Here is a 22,766-nt window from a genome sequence, read left to right on the forward strand (position 1 = left end):
AGGGACCTCGCAGCGGTCGCTGCTCGGGCCCTAATAAGAATTCCTACAAAAACAATAGGGCCTCGCAGCGGCACCGCCGCCGCCGCTGCTCGGGCCCTAATAAGAATTCCTTGAAAAACAATAGGGACCTCGCAGCGGTCGCTGCTCGGGCCCTAATAAACAGCTATAGCTCTAGGTCTTTGTACTTGCTTTTCCCCATTCCTTCAGTGCGATGTTTATTATTATTATTATTATTATTATTATTATTATTATACTACTTAAATGTAAACACTGTTAATTTGTTATTGAATGGAATTTGTTGTGACAGAGTGTCGGCAGTAAATAGGAGGAGGAGCTAGACCCTCTTCGGTTGTTAGCATTCTAGGCTAGCTAGTTGGCACTGAGACTGACAGAGCGGAGAGCTTCACTTCCAGAGCGGTCGTCGAGGAGGGAGGGGCACAAACACAAGCTTCTCTGTCAGTCACAGCAGTGCCGAACAAGTGCCTTCCAACAATTTCCAGGTATATATCAACTCGCATTGTATTCCATATCTCCGTGTATTGATTTACGTTTCCTTACTTGTGTACTAGTTGGGCTTTATTTCAAGCAAGCGTTTGTGCGCCCATTACTCGTTGTGCTTGGCGCGGGTGGAGGATGGGGATGGTGCTGAATCTGAATGGAGCTCTGTGTGCTGCATGCTACATGACTTCTTCAAAAGGAGCTGAAACGCAGCATATTGGCGAAAACATCTTGCACTGGGATGATGTGGTGCTTTTTATGGTTTCTATACAGTAGCTTTGAACGCGATCTGTTGTAGGGATGGAGAGCGGCATGAGACCTGCCAGCAGTGTAACTAAACCGGTTTTCGAGAGTAAAGCCACGTGAAAACAAGTTTCGCCGCTGGTTGTCATGGTTGCGTCATTTAACGACGCTAAATGAAAGGCAAACTCATTAACTGAAATTATTATGACGAATCCTAGCAATAGTGACCTACGGTAGAAGACAGCTCCATGTTTGATATGACGTCACCGTGTTAACCGGTTCATAATAGTCGTTTGTTTTTGCCGCCCAACCATTTCGGCCTTTAATAATCTATCTTGGAATGGAGACGGTTATGAGAGCTGATGGCAGTGTTTTCACAGATCCTTAAAATCCTTGAAATATTCTGTACATACTTTTAATTTATCATGCATACAAAGAATGTTCCAGAACAGTTGGAATAGTTAAAAAATAATTGTCCTGATCACATTATGAACTACAACCCGTTTCAAAAATGTTTGCCATACACGGTGCCATTTTCACCAAAGAGCCAGAAAATAATGTGAAATCGCCTGTCTGACATTAATTCATGAATGGTTAATTCTTGGTCACAGTTTGTGACGAAGGTTTAATTTTTGCAGGTACAGATCTTGTTCCTGTGTCAAGGTGACCTCTGTATTACTCATGTTCCTTATCCTTAGATAACAAGCAGTTAGTTATTCTACAGATTCTACATCATGTCAACAGATTCTACATCATGTCACACTGTTTTTCCAATATTGAAACTTTTACATTGTGTACATAACACTTCACACATTGGGCCTCTTGGGATTCTTGTTTTCGCAAGATGACCCAAATGTACTTGGAGAAAGGGTTGTTAGAATTCTAAAAATGTTTAAGAAATATTCCTTTAGCCTCGCTACACCTTTTTAACCAAACTTTAGAATAGTTTGGTCCTGACAGACCTTTATTAACCCACATCCTACCATGGGTACCAGGATGTGACCCATAATTCATTCATACAGTCACAATCTGTGAAAGTGCAGATTGCGAGCTTCATGCTGCAAACAATATTTGAATTTCCCTTGCATTCCTGATCAAAGCATTGCCCTTCATGAACGTGCAAATGCAATAATGCACTGTGTACAAACCAACATTAGCCAAGGTGGCTACATTAATTTGTTAGCATGACTTATCCATGTTGAAAAGTTGCCAAACATGAAATGTTAACTCAACTCACATGAACTTTAAGCTCTTTAATGCTTGCTTGATTGCATTAAATTAATGTTTTGTATGACTTTAGGACTTGTTGTAGTTGTACTTTAGAGATTCCTCTTCTAAAAATGAGTAAAATTGTAGTTGATAAATGATTAGTATAGAAAGCTGTTAGGGTCAAAATCAAGAATATTGGTGCCATTCCATCGAATCTAGCTACTGTACCTCTTATTTTATTTTTAGCCAGCAGCACAGTCCTTGAGATAATTGCACAAAAGTATTGTAATACATAATTCATGACGACAGGAAGACACTGATGGCTGAAGCTTATATTTAGTGTGCAGACATGACGCTGATGCTATGATTAATACTCCATATACACTTTTTTTTTTTTTATCAGTGAAAATGTAGCTGATCATTTGAGTTTGCTAAATTTCACATTTAGGAGGTAAGTTGAGGGCGCAATTATTTGAAGCTTGGGCAAACAAAATAAAACAGAATATAAGCAAGGAGTGAGCAAAGTTAGGTTAATTTTAAATATAAATATGTGTTTGTCACAATTTCAAATATGTATGTGCACCCTTGTGAGGAATAAGTGGTTCTGAATATGGATGGATGGATGATGAATTAATTAATTAATATTTTTGTTGTGTGGGTCAATAGGCATGGCGGAGGCTCACCAGGCTGTGGCATTCCAGTTCACCATAACACCAGAGGGCATCGACCTACAGCTCTCATATCAGGCCCTGAACCAGATCTACTTGTCGGGAGTACGATCGTGGAAAAAGCGTGTCAGCCGCATAAGAGTGAGTAAGAGAAAGCATGTTACTGTATTTTGCCGGATTTCGATGAAGCACCTTCTAAGTGTTTAGCTTGGTAACCTTCACTAAGTTCATGTGTAGGCACCGCCCCCCTGGAGCCAGACGGTGGCCTCCCTATCATGTCTGTGCTTTTTTGAAAATGATGAACTGCTGGCTTCATTACACAGTTTGTTTGTTTGTCTATTTATTTATTTAATTAAAAAATATATATAAATATTGTTATTTTTGAAGAGTTAGTACGGGAAGCTCGTTTGTGTGCAAATAAAAACTAAAATTCATGAGAGCCTTATAGGCCAAGGTTTTGATAGAATAATGTTAGGGTAAGTATTCTCCGGCATGCATGTCCTAACAGGTGACAAATATTTACATTTGGGTTGTGCTTGTATGTGGTTGAAGAGTTTGAGATCCGGTTTATCGAACAGACTCATGCTTGCTCACTTAAATGTTTGAAGATGTATTTCAGTAAGAAAATACTCATTTTTTTTGTACTTGAGATCTGAGAAGAATAGGTGTTTCTATTCTTTCTAATTAGTTTTATTTATATATGCATGTAAAATGTGCATATATTTAGAGACAGCTCCCAGCGTGATGCAGTACCCTTATAGACAAATGAAAGTAATAATTAGTGTTTGATACCTGACAGAGTTGAGCTAAATGGCCCATTCTTTCTAAAGGGTACATTGTTTGGTGTTTAGAGATATTGTGTATCCATTTTGCAATGTTGTTCTACATTTGAATTTCGCATCGGAATGAGCTTCACTTTTTCTTTTTTTTTACTTCAGAACCGGGTGATCAAGGGAATGTATCCAGCCAGCCCTTCATCCTGGTTGTTTGTCGTCATTGCCATCCTGGCCACCATGTACATGCGCTCTGATCCTAGCATGGGGCTCATTGCCAAGATACAGCAACACCTTCCCCTCAGGTAGATGCACACAACAATGAAAGCGTCTGAAAGGGTTTGTTTTTTTGTTTTTTTAAGACAGCCAATATTTTTGTATTTCCATTCTTTTTTCCCCACGGAGCAACTTGTTTCTCAAAATTCTAATAATCTAAATCTCAATGCAAAATGAAAATTTAATAATGGCATGTATAACTTGACCAAACTGAGGTCAAGTTGTGTCAGTATGACAGTGTTAGTCACCAATGTTGTCATATCTTGCACCCAGCCTGGTATGTAAAGAATGAATGTGGCACATTTTACTGATGAGTCACAAGTGAGCAATGTGGGTGTGTTTCCAGCACATGAACTTTGACCGACATCCTAAACAGCCTCTTGACTGACTGCCACTCAATGTTACTGACTCACTGTTTTCATTATGGTTACACACACGTGCACACACACTTACCCCATTCTGTTTTGATAGCATCCATTAGGAAATTACTTCAGCACCTGGACATTTCTCCCCAACATCATCATCACTTACTCAGAGTCTACTGACCTTGTTTAAATCTGCACTCGTGTTGATAATCTCGACATAGAATGCTTTTGTTGGATTTTGAACATCTCTGCCACTGCCATTAAGATATGTTTAATAAACTCTGTTGGTAACACTGTATGTGATATGAAGATTATGACATTCACAATTACAGCACAACCATGCATGTGGTAGCAGCAGTTGAGATTAACCCACAGTAACACCAGCGTTACCAGTTACATTATAATTGGTATTTTCCCCAAGGTGTTTTTTTTTTTTTTTTTAAACCTTATCTCACATACAATCCTGCAGTCATCAAGAGACAGGGTAAAAGATTGAAACTGGTTACTGTGTTTTAGCGGTCCCAGCAATCATTTCTGTATTTGTAGGGTTTATAAGTTGAACATTTGTGGATAACCAGTTCCTCACAGCAGCCAAACCAGATGTGAGCTTGTGGTGCTAGGTATAAAGAAAAAAATACTGGGCCAAGGACAGAGCCCTGTGGGACCCCATTTTCAACTGGGCATGAAGAAGGATAAGCTAAATAAATCTGATGGATGGATGATTTTTAAACATTGTTCACCATCTCTATTGGGAAATAAATGAAATAGTTATATGAGTGCTGTTCAAGGTCTGATTAACTCATTCAAACCCCAAAACGTATAAATAAGTTTTTAATACTTTGTCCTGAACTCCCAAAATCGTGTTTATACGTTTTTTGTTTTTTTGTTTGTTTGTTTGTTTGTTTTTTGTAAATGTTTTTTGTTTTGTCTTATTCATTATTTTTCCTTTCGGACAAATGACAGATTACATTGATCAAATCACATAATTTGCAACATTAAACATCCGAAAGAAGGGGCTGACGGGGAGAAGCAAATGGCTTATTAGAAATTTGTCCCTATCGATTCATTACAATGACAAATCTTACTATGTGTTTTTTTATGCTAGAGCATGCAAAAGGCTTTGATACAGCTTCTGACATGAAGAGGTTGCTTAAAGCAATAGTAGTTATAACAAAAAACAGCCAACAGGTCGCAGCAGAGTAGGGGTGTTCCATATCATACCTTCTACGATATTATTTTGTATTTTTTTGGGGTGAGAAGAATTTGAAATATCACGAAATTGACGTGGTGACGTAATCCATAACATTATTTGGGATGTTGTCCATTTGGACGTGCACACGTTGTTTGCGGTTGTATTAAAACAATGCCGGAGCGTGTGGCTGTAAGCAAAAGTTCATTGCTGGAGCACTCTTGAACAGACGCACTCCTTATGAAAAATAAAAAAGCAGACGGTGGTTGGATAATTCTGAAGCGGTCGCGTATTTTTTGGCCAAGATAAACAATCCGTGGTGGTTATTTTACCGTGACTGGTAAGTCGCTGCATAGTTGAGGTGACTTTGTAATGCTAACTGGACGCTAAACTAAAGCGCTCTCGACGGAAGGCGTGCACGTTGCTATCGCGCAGTGCCCTAAAAGTGCACATTTGTGTTATTCATACTCGCTAGTAATGTCTACAAGCATTCACGGCATTTTCTCGCTCCTCTGATTCATCAATCATAGACATTCACGGCAAAATAACGCTCGCAGGAGGGTTGCCAGTTACGGCAAAATAACCATTGCCTAAACAATCGCGGGGGGAAAACATTTTTCAACAATGCCTGTGATGTGCAAAGCATGACGCCACAAACTGGCTGCTACCGTGTCAATGGTGATTATTATTATTTTTTTATTATTATTTTTTTGCCTCTACAACACGATGGGTAAAGCACACAGGAGAAAAAAATGGACTTTCTTGACTCATGCAATTTGCTACTGACTTCTGAGTATGTGTGTTTGTGTTTTCTTTGTATCTGCTAAGCAAAAGTGCTTTAAGCAGTTACTGTATGTTACAATTAGACCTTGCAGGATAAAAATTACCTGCCCTGTTTTTTTTTTGTTTTTTTTTTGTTTCCATTTCATTCCATTACGGTTGCTATATTTGCACTTTGTTTACATTCAATTGTGGAAAAAAAGGTGGCTTATATATTGGGCTGTAAATAAAAGTGCTAAGCACCAATCATAAATCTATTGTTCAATAATTATAAACAATATTGTCACAGCATATTCTTTTTTTTTAAATATTGGGATATTATTTTTAGGCCATATCACCCACCCCTACAGCAGAGTATAAAAGATCAGCCACAAGGCCATGTTGTAATAAACTCTTTTCCCCATTGTTTTTAACAGGTTTGTGAATAATGATGAAACTTAGCTATATTCTAATGCCAATTGCTGCAAAGCGGGAAGGAAACAGATACAAATATACTATTGTTTTTTATTGATGAAAGAAGAATCTTTCTTTTGGTAGCTTCCATGTTTTTGTAGCAATGGAAATGTGGACCTTGCAAATTCAGTCAAAATCCAGTAAAACAGCCGGGAGCGTAGGGGTTGCTTCAGTGAAAATGGCTGGCAGTGAATGAGTTAAAATGACTGACTAAATAAAAAAATGCCTTGCCTTCTGTTTTCTCTTTTTCTTGCCTTTCCATCCAGCCTCCATGTGTCACTCAGCGCTCAGGGCCAGACGATGCTTTCCGCGCTGGTCTTCAGCACATTGCTGTGGCTCTCCCTTATCCTCGCTCTCAGATTCTGCCTCAAGTTGCTTCTCTCCTACCACCAGTGGATGTTTGAGCAGCATGGTCGTGTTTCCAACACCACCAAAATCTGGGTGGTAAGCCGTGCTCCTACTTGGCATTATGGCGACCCCCGATGACATCTGTGCAGGGCTTATTTCGTCGTCTGTACAGTGTTGCCCCTGCTATTAGAGAAAATCTGCAAATCACTTTGTTTGGTGACGTCAGACTAAACGAATGTAGCCCAATTTTGACCCGATAGATGTGTCATAGACAAACATTGTGGCCTTGCTCGTCTAGTATGGAGGACCAAAACTGCCCAAATTCAAAATAAATAAATGGCTAAACAAATAAATAAATGACTAAAAGTCAGTCATTAAACATAGCTCATTGGCCCTAAGTTTGTAGTAATGTAATACTTTAATTGCTTCAAATGACCAGATCATAAAGGAGGAAGTCGATGCTCGTAACTCATAAATAATAATAACGCTACTGCTTCGATGTGTGTTTGTTTCCCTTTTGTAAATCTAATAGCATCCATTACAATGTTGATCATTTTCATTCTTAAAATTTAAAATTGTTGTTGAACCTGTTCCAAATCTGTTGTTTGTTGTTTTGTTTTGTTTTGTTTTTTCCAGACTCTATTGAGGCTCTTGTCTAGCAGGAAGCCTCTACTGTACAGCTATCAAACGTCGCTGCCTCATCTGCCTGTTCCGGCTATAAAGGATACACTGAGCAGGGTGTGTATACAGTACCAACACTTACGCTTCTTCATTCACCGTCCTCATATCGGTTTGCATGAGACAACAGCATACATTAACGTTCTGTTTCTGTCTCAGTACTTGGAGTCAGCACGCCCTCTGTTGGCAGATTGTGAATTCAAACGGATGACAAAATTGGCCTCTGACTTTGAGTGCAACCTGGGAAATCGACTCCAACGTTACTTAAAACTTAAAGCTCTCTGGGCTACTAACTATGTAAGTAACTAGCCTATCCCCCACAAAAACATTTTAAAATGTGTTCAGACTTGCTCCTGTTGAATTGATTTGCATTTGACATTAAATCATTTGTAACGTTTCATATGCATTTGAAAATTATTATTACCATTATTTAAGTTGCGTTTAAATAAAAAAGGGCTGCATGATATACCACAATTTGTCATCTGCCACACACCTTTTCACATACTGTTGCCGACTGAAAAATACTGCAGCCCTAGTATGGAAGCTGTAATATGTCATCAATATGTGTAAAGCACTTGTGTGCCAATGTATGGATGGCAGTCTCCTGACTGTATTGTGTTGACTTATAAGTTTAATATTATTGAGAAGAGCATGCCTTGCATTTCATTGAGTGAAGAATCTTTTTTTTTTTTTAAGAAGAAGAATGGTGTTTATGATTTACTGTACTTCATCTACAGTGCAAGAAAAATTCCAGCTCAAACTTTATTTGGCTGTTTTCCTTCCAGGTCAGTGACTGGTGGGAAGAATACATTTACCTCAGAAGCCGAGGTCCCATAATGGTCAACAGCAACTACTATGGAATGGTAACCAGCTGCTTCTTTTTATTTATTTATTTTTTTTGTTTTGTTTTTTGCTAGAACACCAGGGGGAGCCAAGTCTTTCTAAATGTGCAATATTTGTGCACATGAATGATTTTTCTTGTGACCTGTCTGAAAGAGCGGAATTACTAATATGTAGCAAATCTACCAATCATGAATTAAACTCAATAAATAAAATCAGTATTGTTTGTAATGTCAACAGAAGTGTAATATCAAAGTATTTAGATTTGCCCCCGCGAGACAAACCCCAATTTTGCAGGTTTCTTAAGTTTCATTTAACAAAGGCGTAAATGGTCTTTGTCGGACGTTATTCGCCTCTCTTCCACACTACCACCTAACAGCGTCACAAAATAGCATGAAGCATGACAAAATTAATACACGTGTGTTCTTGTCTTCTTCACACCGGGGGTGAGAAATCATTGTCAGTTGTGGTCTATTAGTTTCCCCATTCTGCATACTTTACAGGACTTCCTGTATGTGACCCCAACTTCTAAGCAAGCTGCGAGGGCAGGCAACACTATTACTGCCATGCTCCTCTACCGCCGAAAGGTCAACCGGGAGGAACTCAAACCGGTATGTAATTTCTGCAAATGAAATGTTGTGATTCAATGTGCATTTGCAGGTGAGTGAAGGGTCACACATCTGCAATCTGTTATGTAACTTCTGACGTCCGGAGATTTTCTGTTTTTTTTATTTCTTTCGTTCTATATTTATTTATTTATTTATTTATTTATTCATTCATTTATTCATATTTGCTGCAATAGAAAAAGATGGATGTTGAGAAATATAATGGGCAGCAGTTTTGTGTTGGAAAACACAAGACAGTTGAATAAATTATTCAGTATGTGTTTGGTATTGTCTCTATGAATTAGAGCCGTGTTCCAGGTACTGTCATCCCGTTGTGTGCTGCCCAGACTGAGAGGATGTTCAACACAACACGTACTCCGGGAGTTGAGACAGGTAACACGCTATTTCTGGTCTCACCCCTAGCAAGATTTTTTAACAGACAGAATGAGCAATAAAGTGGATTATATACACAAATTCTAAAGAATTTGGATAATCAATGTTTACAGATGTTCTCCAGCACTGGCTGGACAGCGAGTTTGTTGCTGTGTACCACAAGGGACGCTATTTCCGGTTGTGGGTGTACCGGGCTGGACGCCTGCTCTCTCCCAGGGAGATTGAGGATCAGATTCAGAAGATCCTCGATGACCCTTCACCTCCCCAGCCTGGAGAAGACAAACTAGGAGCACTCACTGCTGGAGACAGGTAGAAACCATGGACCACGCTTGCATACCCCTAAAGCTGAATTTACACTGCAGCCCAATTTGAATTGTGTCAGTATCCGTTGTTTTGTTTTTGTACACACCGTTCAAGTGAGACATGCCATATCTGCTAGTAATGTTTACATTCGCTGCTTGGAAGCCAAAATAAACATGATGAGCGCAGTCTACAAATACATTCCTTATTTAATCAGCTAAACACAATTTGTCTAGCTAATTTAGGCCATATTAAATGGTGCTAATGGATGCTTTTAGGTATGGGTCTGCTTATGTCGTGCTTGCCTGATGTAAACACAGCAGCGCTGTGTGTGTTGCTTCAGTGGCAAACGTGGAGCATATGTAATTCTGCTGTCCATAAGTGTGCTTTAAACTGTTTAATGATGCCACCATTATTATAAGAACTAAACATAGAATAAAAATAATTACAGACGTAGTTTAAACAAAACATGCTTCGTTGATTAAACTTGGCTAGAGCTAATGTTACAGTCAATGGAGGATCACATTCAAATGCTAACAGAAAATTAGCATCAACTTCGGGAGTGATATTCCGTTGACCTAGCTTCAGCCTACGTCCATGGGGGCCTCATCTAGGAATTCCTAACTAACATTGCAAATGCAGTACACAAATATAGTCGTCGGTCAGCAGCATCTGTTGATGAGCTGTATTCCAATCTATGTCTCCAGGATTCCTTGGTCTCAGATGAGAAAGCAATACTTCAGCTCTGGCGTCAACAAACGATCACTCGATGCCATAGAGAAGGCAGCCTTCTTCGTGACCTTGGATGATGAAGAGCAAGGCATGAGGGGAAACGACCCAACAGGCAACTTGGACCGATATGCCAAGTCCCTGCTCCATGGCAAATGTTATGACAGGTGAGGACAAAACTAAAGAAATTAATTATCATCACCAACATATCATCTTTTCACATGAGAGGTATTCTTCTCCCTAGGAAAATTATTCAAGTCTATATGGCTTTTTGCCTTGGTAATAATTACTGTACAAAAGCATTTTTGTATTTTGAGTGCCACAAGTTATGAGCAATCAGTTAGTCAAATATTTAAAAAATATATATGCTCACCAAAATTTTATGTATGAGTGAGCTTCAGATACAGCGCTGTAAGAGCGAAGTGACTAAAGTTGCACTTCAAAGTTAGACTTGAATGTACATAAAGTCAGTGTGCTCACTCAACAAATCAAGATGGCGGAGGCGCAGTGGGTGGAGATGTGGGCGGCACACTTGCATCATAGATGATACAAATGTTGTTGTTTTTTCCGGTGTGAATGAACACTGATGTTACTTTTTTTCTGTATTTCTATCCCAAAACAATAATGCATGATATACTCACCAAGTATAAAATACTCTCTGTGCACTGTTAGTGCATATTTCATATGTACCTCACTTCCAGCTGTCCCACCTACCATCACCCCCCGTGGCACCAATCCCAAACCTAATCATGTCAAAATTGTATATGTCTGTGTATTTTGTGTCTGTCATGGTTTCCTAGGTGGTATGATAAATCATTTTCAGTTGTGATCTACAAGAATGGGAAGAATGGACTAAACGCTGAACATTCCTGGGCTGATGCACCAACTGTGGCTCACCTTTGGGAGGTGTGTGCATTCCACTTTTATATTAAATAAATGGCAGAAGACTGTTGCCTGGCTGTGGTCAAGAAACACATTTTTATCTGTGTATATATATATATATTTTTTATTTGCTTTTTTTTATTTTGCATTTTGTCTTTTTTATAGATCAAATTAATTTTGTTCATTTTTCCAATGATAAAAATGTACATTTTTAAATGTTTTTTTTTTTTTTTTTTTTTTTAGCCACTAAGGATAAATCTGGGTGGTTAATTGCAAACTAGGATCGATGGAGTATAGAACGATAAGATGAGGTGTTGGTTCTGTTTCACAAAAAAAAAGAAGAAGAATTCACAGATGGTCACCAGGATTTCATCACCATAGCTGCTAAGCCTCAAAATACAGCCATGGTTTCATCTATTGCTGCCTAAGCATGCAGAGATTCCACTTACTGAGAGCTGTTTAGTTGAAAAAGCTTCACAAGACTCTGTATTACCACATCAGCAAATTTCTTTGATGTTTCAAAAAATCATTGATTTCATGCATATACCACAGAGCAATGGAAACAACACAGCCTATATTCTCTAATCACGTGTGAGATCATCCGTCATGCAAAAGCTACTTCCTTTAAAATGCACTGTAAACCACATAGGCGGAGCTAATTTCAGCTTTTCTAAACTTTTGACTCCACTTACTGTATTTTCAGTACACACTAGCCACTGACGCTTTCCACCTTGGATACACTGAGGATGGCCACTGCAAGGGTGAAGTGGACCGCTCCTTGCCACACCCCCAGAGGCTTATCTGGGACATATCGCCAGAGGTATTACTCTTATTACTGTAGAATGACTCTTTGTATTGTGTGAAACATTCTCACATGACTCCTAACATTCCAATGCCTTTATCCCACTCGCCCACTCACCACTCATGTTTAGACAGACACCACCACCAAGTCCACACACTTGATCCTATCATACCTGAATGTTTTCATGCCATTTTCGGATGTGTTTGGACAGGCTTGTAGGTCTTTAGTGTAAACACATGAATATTATTCGAAGTTCAGGTAGTAGAAGCAAGTGGCATTTCAATGTCACTATTAGTGTTGTTCCGATACCGATACTGGTATCGACAGAGGTGCCGATACTGCATTAAAACAGTGTTATCGGTATCGGTGACTACTCACAAGTAACATGCCAATACCATTAATTCCAACGCTAATATAGGATTTTGGATGCAGCATCTTGTGTCTTGCTGGTGCACAACATTTACTGATATGTGACATGTTCACTGCATGCCGATCTAAGATATCCTATTGGCCCTTGAATGCTCTGAACCACTGGCAGGACAGCTTTTTCATGTTGAGGAAAAAAACCCCCTCAAGTATCGGTATCGGCCGATACTGCAAAGCGGGGTATCGGTATCGGGAGCCAAAAAACGGTAACGGAACAACACTAGTCACTATACTGTGTCTCTTGACTTAAAACTGTATACACACCTACCATTCTTTTTTTATTTTTTTTTAATTTTTTTTTTAAAGAGCTCAGAATTGTTCATTCGGTAGTCTTACCGATTCAACGTCTTGTCATCATTGCTCTTTTTTTTTTTTTTTTTTTTTTTTGTGTGTGTATGTGTGCGTGCGTGCGCGTGCGTGTGCGTGCGTGCAAATACGTATAAATTTATACTCATTCATTCACCTAAAACCTTATAAATATCCCATTACCCTTCGCCTTAACCAGGTACTTCAGAATCTTGCCAGAGTCGTGAGGTTTAAATGGTCAGGAGACCAGAGAAAAGGTCAGAAAAAAAAAGAAAGAGAAAAGAAAGGTAAATCAAAGTGAAATCCAGCACCGACCAAACACTTCCTGCCTTCCCCATGATTACAAAATCAGAGATCCATAGAAGCCAATACATCCAATCCATCAAAGTGAAGTCCAGCACCAACAAGACCCCTCCTACGTGGTTACAAAACCAGAGTCTTATGCCAACCCCAGAACCCTCATACTTCTAATAAATTAAGATCTCAAGTGACCAGAGGAAAAACTAAAGAGAGGAAGGAGGGAAGGATAGATAAAGCAAAGTGAGAACCACAGACACCAGCACCAACTGATTCAAGGGGCTGTGGGAGGGAGAGGGTACTTCTGTTGAGTTTCAGTAGATGCTGGTGCGACGGATCTGGCATGCATAAGGACCACCATCAAAGAAAGAAGCCGTCAACCGCGGTCCAGCAAAGCGAGCACCCCCCCCCCCGGAATCCCCAGGCCGCGGCAGCACCAAGGCCACCCCCAAGCCACCCGAGCGGACACCGGTCGGCGAGCCGACCCAGACACCCGGAACACCCCCGCCCCAGCCCCGGCCCACACCCCCGAGCCCAAGGCCGCAGAACGAGGCCCAGCGGGCCCCCACAGCGCCCCACCGGTCCCCAGCCCCCATCCCCCCACGACCCCCCCGCACCCCACCCAAACCCGCCACCCACCACGACCCAGGCCCCACCAGCCCCGACCCCCAAACCCCCGAACACACCCCGACCCCCAGCACCCAACCCCCCACCCACCCATACCTCCACCCCCCCCCAAACAAGCCGCCCCCCCCACCCACCCCCCCCCCCCCCCCCCGCGAACCCGGCCCCCCGCGAGAACCCCCCCCCGGAAACCGGCACCGGGCAGCAGCGCAGAGAGGGAAGATGTGCCCACCCCACCTCCAGCCGCACGAGAGTAGCACAGCGGCGGGAGGGGGGAAGCAGAGGAGGAAGCACCAGGGGAGAAGGCGGAACACCAGAACACCGAGCCCGGTGGGGAGAGGCCCCGGTCGTCACGCCAGAGTACTAGTGACACCTAACCCTGTTACTGAGTCCGCCAGCTCGCCGACTGGCGAGCTCTACCCTTACACCGTGAATGTGGCCCCACCCAGTGTATATACAAGTGTGTGCGTGTGGTGCATTAAAATTGGGAGCAGGTGAGTCGGAGCAGAGGGAAAAAATTTCCCCTACTCCGACACACCCGTATCCCCCCCCAAAAAATGAATATGTATATGTGTGGTGCATTAAAAAAGGGAATGGAGGGACAAAGTGGTGGGGGCAGGGACACAAATGGGGGGGACCACAGCGCTACCAGGCACTGCAGTCCATCCCCTCTGATGGCTCCCCGCCCCAACTCACCCCTCCCCTTGGACGTGAGGTGCATTAAAATTGGAGGGGAGTTGAAGGGTGAAGACGGTGTTTCCACCCTTCCCCACCCCACCAAGAAATGTGTTGTGTGCCCTATGTGTATATTTACAAAGTGTATAGTGCAAGCTAGTGAAGTGAGTAAGAGGAGCGACCAGCGGGGCCTCACCCAACCCGGCGGGTGTAGGTGGCACGCCCGCCCCCCAGCACCCCCACCCCCACCCGCCCCCCACCTCATCCACCCGGCACCACAATGGGCGGACAGCCAGCGCAGCAGGGCTACCGGACAGCCCACCGGCCACCGGAGCCCGCCCGGGGCGCCAGGAGTTCTACCGGAGTGGGGCAGTGGCCCCACCCAGTGTATATACAAGTGTGTGCGTGTGGTGCATTAAAATTGGGAGCAGGTGAGTCGGAGCAGAGGGAAAAAATTTCCCCTACTCCGACACAGGCCCAGGGAGAGGGAGGGGGAGGGGCCGCAGGGCGGAAGGGGGGGGGGGGGGGGGGGGGTCGGGGAGAAGACGACAAGAAGGCGAAAGGGCGGCTGCAGGGCAGGAGGGGGGGGGGGGGAGGAGGAGGAGGGAGGGCGACAAGGGAAAAGGGACCGGGAGGCAGAGGAGGATGGGCGGGAGGAGGCGAGGAGGGAGAGGCGATGGGGGGGAGGAAGGGGGAGGGGAGAGGGAACCACGGGGCACACCGGAGGCCCACCCACCCCGAACCGCGCCGCCGGGCACGGAGCAGCGGACCGCGCCGGGACGGCACCGCCCCGGGCACCAGGGGAAGCACCCCAACACCGCACCCCACAGGGGGCCCAGGGAGCGGCCAAGACGCAACCGCCACCGAGCAGACAACGGGGGGGGGGGGGGGCAGAACCACCCCCGCCCGACCACAGGGGACGGCGTCAAGAAAATTGACTAATTAGCATGCAGTAACACCAAGTGTTGATGCTTAGTGCCCACTAGAAATAGATCTTAAGGAGTTAATGAGTATAGTGTCGTATAGTGTGGTATGCTCGAGCCCACTAGCAGCAACTAGGTTCCTGACTATATAAAAATAAAAACAATCAGATACAAAATACCAAATACAGAAGCAGCGAAAACAGAAGTTGTAACGATGTGGTGGCTCTCGTTAACAGGCAGAATCTTGGCAGGATTAAGTTGCCAAATTGAGATTAAAATATTCTATGTACATAGACCATATTTGTTTAAATCTTGATACTTGATTTTTATTTAAGGCAGAGATTTTTTCCATTGAGATATAATTTATTAGTAAGTTTAACCAGTGGTCGATATTTAGAGATTGTTTATTTTTCCAATTGACAAGGATTATTTTTTTAGCAATAGTAAGGGCTATAAATATAGATTGAGGTTTTTTACATGGTAGCTCAGTTATTGTTAAGTCACCTAGTAAACACAATCTTGGAGATAAAGGAAGCCTACAGTTTAATATATCAGCGAGCTTTTCCAAGATTTTAGTCCAGAAATGCAGCACTGGAGTACATGACCATAAAGCATGAAGATAAGTATCGGCAGTGTTTTGTGAGCACTGGAGACAAATGTCGGAGTCAGAGAGTCCCATTTTTTTCATCATATATTGTGTAATATATGTTCTATGAAGTATCTTATATTGGATAAGTTGCAAATTTGTCTGTTTGGTCATTTTAAATACATTTTCACAGATTTGGGTCCAAAAGTCTGGTTCCGGAACTATAGACAAGTCTTTTTCCCATTTTAAAGTCGGTAAATACGTTTTATTTGTGTATAGAAATAACTTATATATTTTTGATATTTTCTTTATTGTTGTTGGAGAAAGCTTTATAATATCTTTAGCTAAGACAGGCAGTTGGAGCGTATCCTGAAGTGTTGGGATTTGTTGCTTAACCATATTTTTAACTTGCAGATAATGTAAGAAATTTCCCTTTTTTATTTCATATTTCTGGACCAAGTTTGTATACGATATAAACTTATTATCTGAGAAAAGATGATGAAGGTGTGTAATTCCTTTCTGCTCCCATAGGCTACCATTCTTATGGGTGTGCAACTACTAAATCATACTGAATAGGCCTGTAGTACTACCCCTAGCAAAAAGTATAGAATCACCAGTCTTGGATGAGCACTCACTCAGACGTTTTATTCTGTAAATCAAACTCAGATAAAAAGCATGAAACAATAGGAAGGTCATTCCAAAGTGCAACATCTTAGCTTTCAGAAACACGAAAAGAAATGAAGAAAAAACATTGTGCTGGTCAGTAAATGTTACTTTTATAGAGCAAGTGCAGGGAAATAAATATGGAATCACTCCATTCTGAGGAAAAAAATATGGAATCATGAAAAACAGACAAAGAAAAAACAATCAAAACACATCACTAGTATTTAGTTGCGCCACCTCTGGCTTTTATGACAGCTTGCAGTCGCTGAGGCATGGACTTGTTGATCTAGTCTATTTGCAGGCCATGACATTGACTGGATGCGTCTTTCTCCAAAGAATGCTTTCACAATTTTTGCTCTGTGGCATGATGCATTATCTTGGAAAATAATTTCATCATCCCCAAACATTTTTTCAATTGAAGGGATAAGAAAGCTGTCCAAAGTGTCAAATGTCAACTTGTGCATTTATTGAAGATTTAACCACAGGCATCTCCCCAGTGCCTTTGTCTCACATGCAGCCCCATATCATCAAGGACTGTGGGAATTTGGATGTTTTCTTTAGGCAGTCCTCTTTGTAAATCTCACAGCACCAAACAAAAGTTCCAGAGTCATCACCTTGTCCAATGCAGATTCGTGACTCATCACTGAAGATAATCATCATTCAGTCATCCACGGTCCATGATTGCCTCTCCTAAGCTCATTGCAGTCTTGTTCTTTTTTGTTTAAGCGTCAATTATGGGTTCCTTTTAGCATTCCTCTATGTAAATCCAATTTCCTTTAAGCGATTTTGCACAGTTCTGTCACATACATTGACTCCAGCTTCCTCCCATTTCTTCTTCATTTGTCTTGTGTATTTTCTGTTTTCAAGACACATGAGCTTTAGTTGTTTGTCTTGATGCTTAGATGTCTTCTTTGGTCTACCAGTACGCTTGACTTGAACAACCTTCCCATGCTGTTGTTTGTACTTGGTCCAGATCTTCGATACAGCTGATACCTTCTTCCAGAACGTTGATAATCCTGTCTTTGGTCTCAAGAGACATCTCCCTTGTTGGAGCCATGATTCTTGCCAATTCACTTGGTCCAACAGCCCTCCAAGGTGTAATAACTGCACTGTTTTTAACTGCTGATTAACGAGCAGATGTCATTTGAGGCAGGTGCCCAATTAAGGAAAGGAAATTGACTGGGTGTGTCCTTATTTTCTGCTCAAAATGGAGTGAGTCCATATTTTTTTTTCTCAGTATGGAGTGATTCCATATTTATTTCCCTGCACTTTCTCTATAAAAGTAACATTTACTGACAAGCACAATGTTTTTTCTTCATTTTTTTTTTTTAGTGTTGAAAGCCAAGAATGTTGCACTTGGCATGACTGTTTCATGTGTTTTACCTGAGTTTGATGTACAGAATAAAACGTCTGAGTGAGTGCTCGTCCAAGACTGGTGATTTCATACTTTTTTGTAGGGGTTGTATAACAGTTAATGCATTTAAACTGACCATATCAAATATATTTCAATAGAAATTTGCATGCAATACAAGTAGTCAGTATGATGTCATCTGAGGTCCAGATGAGGCGTACAAATACGTATTGTTTCCAGTAACTCACCCACTGACCCTCTCACTCAACTGTCTACTAAATGCTGCTGGTGTTGATCTGTTTCAACGTCGACATGGAATGCGGGTTTAACAATACTGAATCATACTGAAAGTGAAAGTTCCTCTTCTGAACTCATTTGTACTACATTAAAAGAATGGAAAAACTTGCCCTCCTTTTTCCTAAGGGAAACTTGTAAAAAAAATTAAAAAAAAGTTCATCTGATCATCTGGCAGTGCAGTCACTATTGTGGAAGTTTTAATATTTTTTAAATCAAACAAACCTCTACATTAAAGGGATTGACAGTGGATATAAAAAGTCTACACACCTCTATTCAAATGCAAGATTTTTGTGATAGACCAAGATATATCATTCAAAAAAAAAATCCATCATTATTGTGACCTAGGTAAATAATGTGGATGCACATGTTTGCAAAACCCTCTTATTATGGTGATGTGACAGTGTGTTCTGAATTAACCAATCACATTCAAACATGTTTAATGGGAGTCAGAACGCACATTTAAAGTCCCACTGTTTAACTCCAAAGCGGTCACCTTTGCTGGCATTCTTTTGCTTTGCGTTAATTCATGCTAATATTTGGTTCAAGCCTCTCCTCTTTGTTGGACCCAGGTTCAAGCTCAAGTGCACAGCTCTCTCGCTGTTGCCCAGGCTTTGGCTGACGATGTGGACTGCCATGTCTTCCCCTTCAGAGACTTTGGAAAAGGCCAAATTAAGAAGCTTCGGGTCAGCCCAGACGCATTCATTCAAATCGCATTACAGTTGGCATACTACAGGGTAAGGCATGCTGCACATTTCATTGCGCTAAATGTTTGTTTTTTAGAGGAATTTTGGGCCGTATCTAGGGGTGGGCGTTATGATGATATTAGATCGTTAAGGTTCGTTAAGTGTTGACGATCTCATAAATCTGAAAGATCGAGCCCGATACATCCGTGAGGTTCTGCACAACTCCCCAAAGCAAATGACGTTCGAACGAGAGGCCAAGGGTGTGCATGTCGCGGATGATTCGGACGCTCGCGGAAGCTCCAATCGCCTGGCCGCCGTGGCTCGGAGTTGCAGGGAGGCGGCCGGGCCGGCCGGCTCGATTTGCGCTCCCCCCCCCGGCCTACGGCCGCGGTCAGCGCGGTGACGCTCCCACGCCTGTGCCAGCGTGTGCCACCTCGGAACCGACAGCCGACCGGTACGCAACTCTCCCCGCGCCGCGACAAGTCCACAATCCACATTGCCGACACACGAGAATTTCTAAACTACGCGGAATCGCGGACGAGCAAACGCTGTCGTAAACATCCATCCATCCATTTTCTTGACCGCTTATTCCTCACAAGGGTCGCGGGGGGTGCTGGCGCCTATCTCAGCTGGCTCTGGGCAGTAGGCGGGGGACACCCTGGACTGGTTGCCAACCAATCGCAGGGCACACAGAGACGAACAACCATCCACACTCACACGCACACCTAGGGACAATTCGGAGCGCCCAATTAACCTGCCATGCATGTCTTTGGAATGTGGGAGGAGACCGGAGTACCCGGAGAAGACCCACGCGGGCACGGGGAGAACATGCAAACTCCACCCAGGAAGGTCCGAGCCTGGACTCGAACCGGAGACCTCAGAACTGGGAAGCGGACGTGCTAACCACTCGACTACCGTGCCGCCCTGTCGTAAACAGTGTTTTCTAATTTCCAATTGTGTGTTTTATTTACTTTGCTAACTCATTCCAAACTGTTTTTGTCGATAGTTTATTGAAGAAAAAACATTTTCAATTTCTATTGTGGTGTTAAAGGCCCAGTATGCCATTTTCCCTCAGGAAAATGCACTTTTTAAATACAGGATGTACACACTTTAACTTTCTCTCAGTCTACACATCTGGGTTTATGTTAATCTTTGGTGGTGATTTCGTCCTAAACCCTCACCCCCCTAGCCTGTATTTTGTCATTTTGTGTTTGTTTTGTAAACAGCGGGCCGTTTCTGTGGAAAGACAGTGTTTACACCCCTCCAGCCAATCGCAGAGCGGGGGGTGGCGTGTCGCAAACGGGGCCGGTCGAACGTGTCGGCTCCGTGACGTCACTCCCAAGGCAATTTGAAAGTACGCACGGATTATTATTTTTTTCTCACTCACTCACTCACTCACTCACTCACTCACTCACAGAAGCTTACGTGTGTGAATGAGTGAGTGAAGAAAAAAAAAATCTGTGCGTGCTTTCAAATTGCCACGGGAGTGACGTCACGCAGCCGACACGTTCGCCCGGCCCCGTTTGCGACACGCCACCCCCCGCTCTGCGATTGGCTGGAGGGGTGTAAACACTGTCTTTCCACAGAAACGTCCCGCTGTTTACAAAACAAACACAAAATGACAAAATACAGGCTGGGGGGGGTGGGGGTTAAGGACAAAAATCACCCCCACACGTGAAGAAAAGCCCAGATCTGTAAATTGAGAAGTAGTTTGTTTGATTAAATCCTGTATTTAAAAAGTGCATTTTCCTGAGTGAAACCGGCAGACTGTGCCTTTAAGCGCTGTTCATACACCGTTGGCACTGTAACTAAAGTAACCGAGGCTGTTCATTACCATTTATGTTTACATTCATTGGACTATTTAACAAAAATTGCAGTATTTCAATTGAAACCTGTTCAGAAAGCTTAGTTGGCTTAAGATGTCTGTTTTTTTTTCTTTTAGGGTTTTATATACATTTTAAATATGTTTTAAATTTTACAAAAATTGCCCTGCGATTGGCTGGCAACCAGTTCAGGGTTTACCCCGCCTACTGCCCAAACCCAGTTGAGATAGGCTCCAGCACCCCCCGCGACCCTTGTGAGCAATAAGAGGTCAAGAAAATGGATGGATGGATTTTACAAAAATGTTCAGAAATGTGAAGATTAGTCTAAAAATATGTAAAAAAAAAAATAAAAAAATCGTGATAAAATCGGGATTGTGAATTTATTTTTAAAGAATCGTGATATGACATGTTTACCATATCGCCCACCCCTAGCCGTATCCAAAAGTAATTAAAGCAAGCAAAGTGTTAACATTCATGCACTTTTCTTCAAAATATACTGCCTGTGGTTGAAGCTGAGAAGTCAGCTGTTTAAGAAACTGCAGCTGAGTTTGATTACCTGTGAACAGCTAACATCAAGAAGGTGTTAAAAAAACAACAAAAACTAGATTTAGCTTATGTTACAATGGAAACCATCTACATGCAACTACCTTAACTTATTCATTTTCAGCCATTTTCACTGAAGCAACCCCCTTTGCTCCCGGTTGTTTTCCTGTGTTTTGAGTGATTTTGCAAGGCCCACAGAATATCGTGGTCTATTGCTATAAAAACATGGAACCTATCTAAAGAAAGATTAGAGTCTCTTCTTTCAACAGGAATAAACAAACAAACTTAATTTCTATCTGTTTCCGTTTTTCGGCAAATAGCATTAGAATATAGCAAAGTTTCAACATTATTCACAAACCTGTTGAAAACTGAGGAAAAGAGCTTGTTGCAACATGGCCCTGGTTGATCTCGTATACTCTGCTGCCACCTGCTGGCCATTTTTGGTAGAACTACCATTGCTTTAAGCGACCTCTTCAGGTCAGAAACTGCAACAAAGCCTTCTGTATGCTCTAGCATAAAAACTTTTTTTTTAAAAAGGTATTTTTGGGACCATGGCAATATTTAAAATCGAACGTGTTTATACGTTTTTGGGAGAAAATGCGTTAAAGGGGAAGTCACTCCCCTCCACCAAAAAAATTCTTGACAATTATATGTTCTATGCAGCCCCACTAGTCTAAATATGGTATTCTGGTTAATGATCAAGGGTTAAGGTGGCCACTTTGCCACTTGCTGTCGAGTGAAAATGACTTCACAATTGCTCAGGTCAAGTCAAGTCAACCAATCACAGTTCAGCTTCAGAAAACATGTGAGCTGTGATTGGTCGTTACCTGAACCCTGAGCAACTGTGATGTCATTTGCAGTCGACAGAAATTGGCGTCTGTATAACGTCTGTATTTTGCTTCATAACTCGTATTCCACAAATGTAATATTATTCCGAATGCCGTGTTTAGATTAGTGAGGTTACATATAAAGCTGAGTTCACACAGCAGGAGAATTAGCCCGATTTTAGCCCCGAATTTCCTCCGACAATCATAAGGACGTGTCGACATGCAAATACCGATATCAAGTCCTCGGAAGGACCTCCATAATTGTGGCCCAACCCTGCCGTATAATCAAATTTATAAAATTTTCTTTTGGCATAAGAAAGAACCAATTTCGATTTGAAATAAAGATACCGATCAAAGAATGTATTTACTTTTGTTGGTTTTTTTGTGACACAAAAAAACACAAACAAACAAACAAACAAACAAAGAATGTATTTACACTTGACTTTTTGCCACTACAATCCACTTGCATTGGGGCCAAATGATGCTCTGGCTCAACAGACCCTGATGTTCCCCTCAGAACATCGTTTTCCTGTTTGTGTGCGAAGGAATATGTATATATAAAAAAAAAAGTCCTGATTTTATTAAATTCCATTCATCAGGATCGTGGCGGCTTCTGTCTGACTTATGAGGCGTCCATGACGCGTCTCTTCAGGGAAGGACGGACGGAGACTGTGCGATCTTGCTCCAACGAAAGCAGTGCCTTTGTCAAAG

At 42.1% G+C, this 22,766-nt stretch overlaps 1 protein-coding gene across 3 annotated transcripts in view; it reads left to right on the forward strand.

Annotated features, from left to right (window-relative positions):
• The first annotated feature begins 363 nt into the window (after nucleotides 1-363).
• Nucleotides 364-22,766, forward strand: part of cpt1a2b (carnitine palmitoyltransferase 1A2b) — a 25,076-nt gene continuing 2,673 nt past the window's right edge. For 2 of the 3 annotated variants that reach the window (XR_013278823.1, XM_077498453.1), the window contains exons 1-15: nucleotides 364-500; nucleotides 2,617-2,759; nucleotides 3,557-3,696; nucleotides 6,721-6,898; nucleotides 7,439-7,540; nucleotides 7,640-7,777; nucleotides 8,266-8,343; nucleotides 8,824-8,931; nucleotides 9,231-9,318; nucleotides 9,432-9,627; nucleotides 10,326-10,514; nucleotides 11,148-11,253; nucleotides 11,933-12,049; nucleotides 18,749-18,913; nucleotides 22,655-22,766. The exon at nucleotides 22,655-22,766 is cut by the window's right edge and continues 17 nt beyond it. Coding sequence is in view for 2 of the 3 variants with exons in the window: in XM_077498453.1 (XP_077354579.1) it covers nucleotides 2,619-2,759; nucleotides 3,557-3,696; nucleotides 6,721-6,898; nucleotides 7,439-7,540; nucleotides 7,640-7,777; nucleotides 8,266-8,343; nucleotides 8,824-8,931; nucleotides 9,231-9,318; nucleotides 9,432-9,627; nucleotides 10,326-10,514; nucleotides 11,148-11,253; nucleotides 11,933-12,049; nucleotides 18,749-18,913; nucleotides 22,655-22,766 (1,858 nt within the window). In the remaining variant the exon portion in view is untranslated. Of the gene's footprint in view, nucleotides 501-2,616; nucleotides 2,760-3,556; nucleotides 3,697-6,720; nucleotides 6,899-7,438; nucleotides 7,541-7,639; nucleotides 7,778-8,265; nucleotides 8,344-8,823; nucleotides 8,932-9,230; nucleotides 9,319-9,431; nucleotides 9,628-10,325; nucleotides 10,515-11,147; nucleotides 11,254-11,932; nucleotides 12,050-17,504; nucleotides 17,829-18,748; nucleotides 18,914-22,654 lie in introns of those variants that run through there. The other variant, XM_077498467.1, reaches the window with a different exon arrangement.

This window comes from Festucalex cinctus, chromosome 1 (genome assembly GCF_051991245.1).
Source record: "Festucalex cinctus isolate MCC-2025b chromosome 1, RoL_Fcin_1.0, whole genome shotgun sequence".
Lineage (NCBI taxonomy): Eukaryota > Metazoa > Chordata > Actinopteri > Syngnathiformes > Syngnathidae > Festucalex > Festucalex cinctus.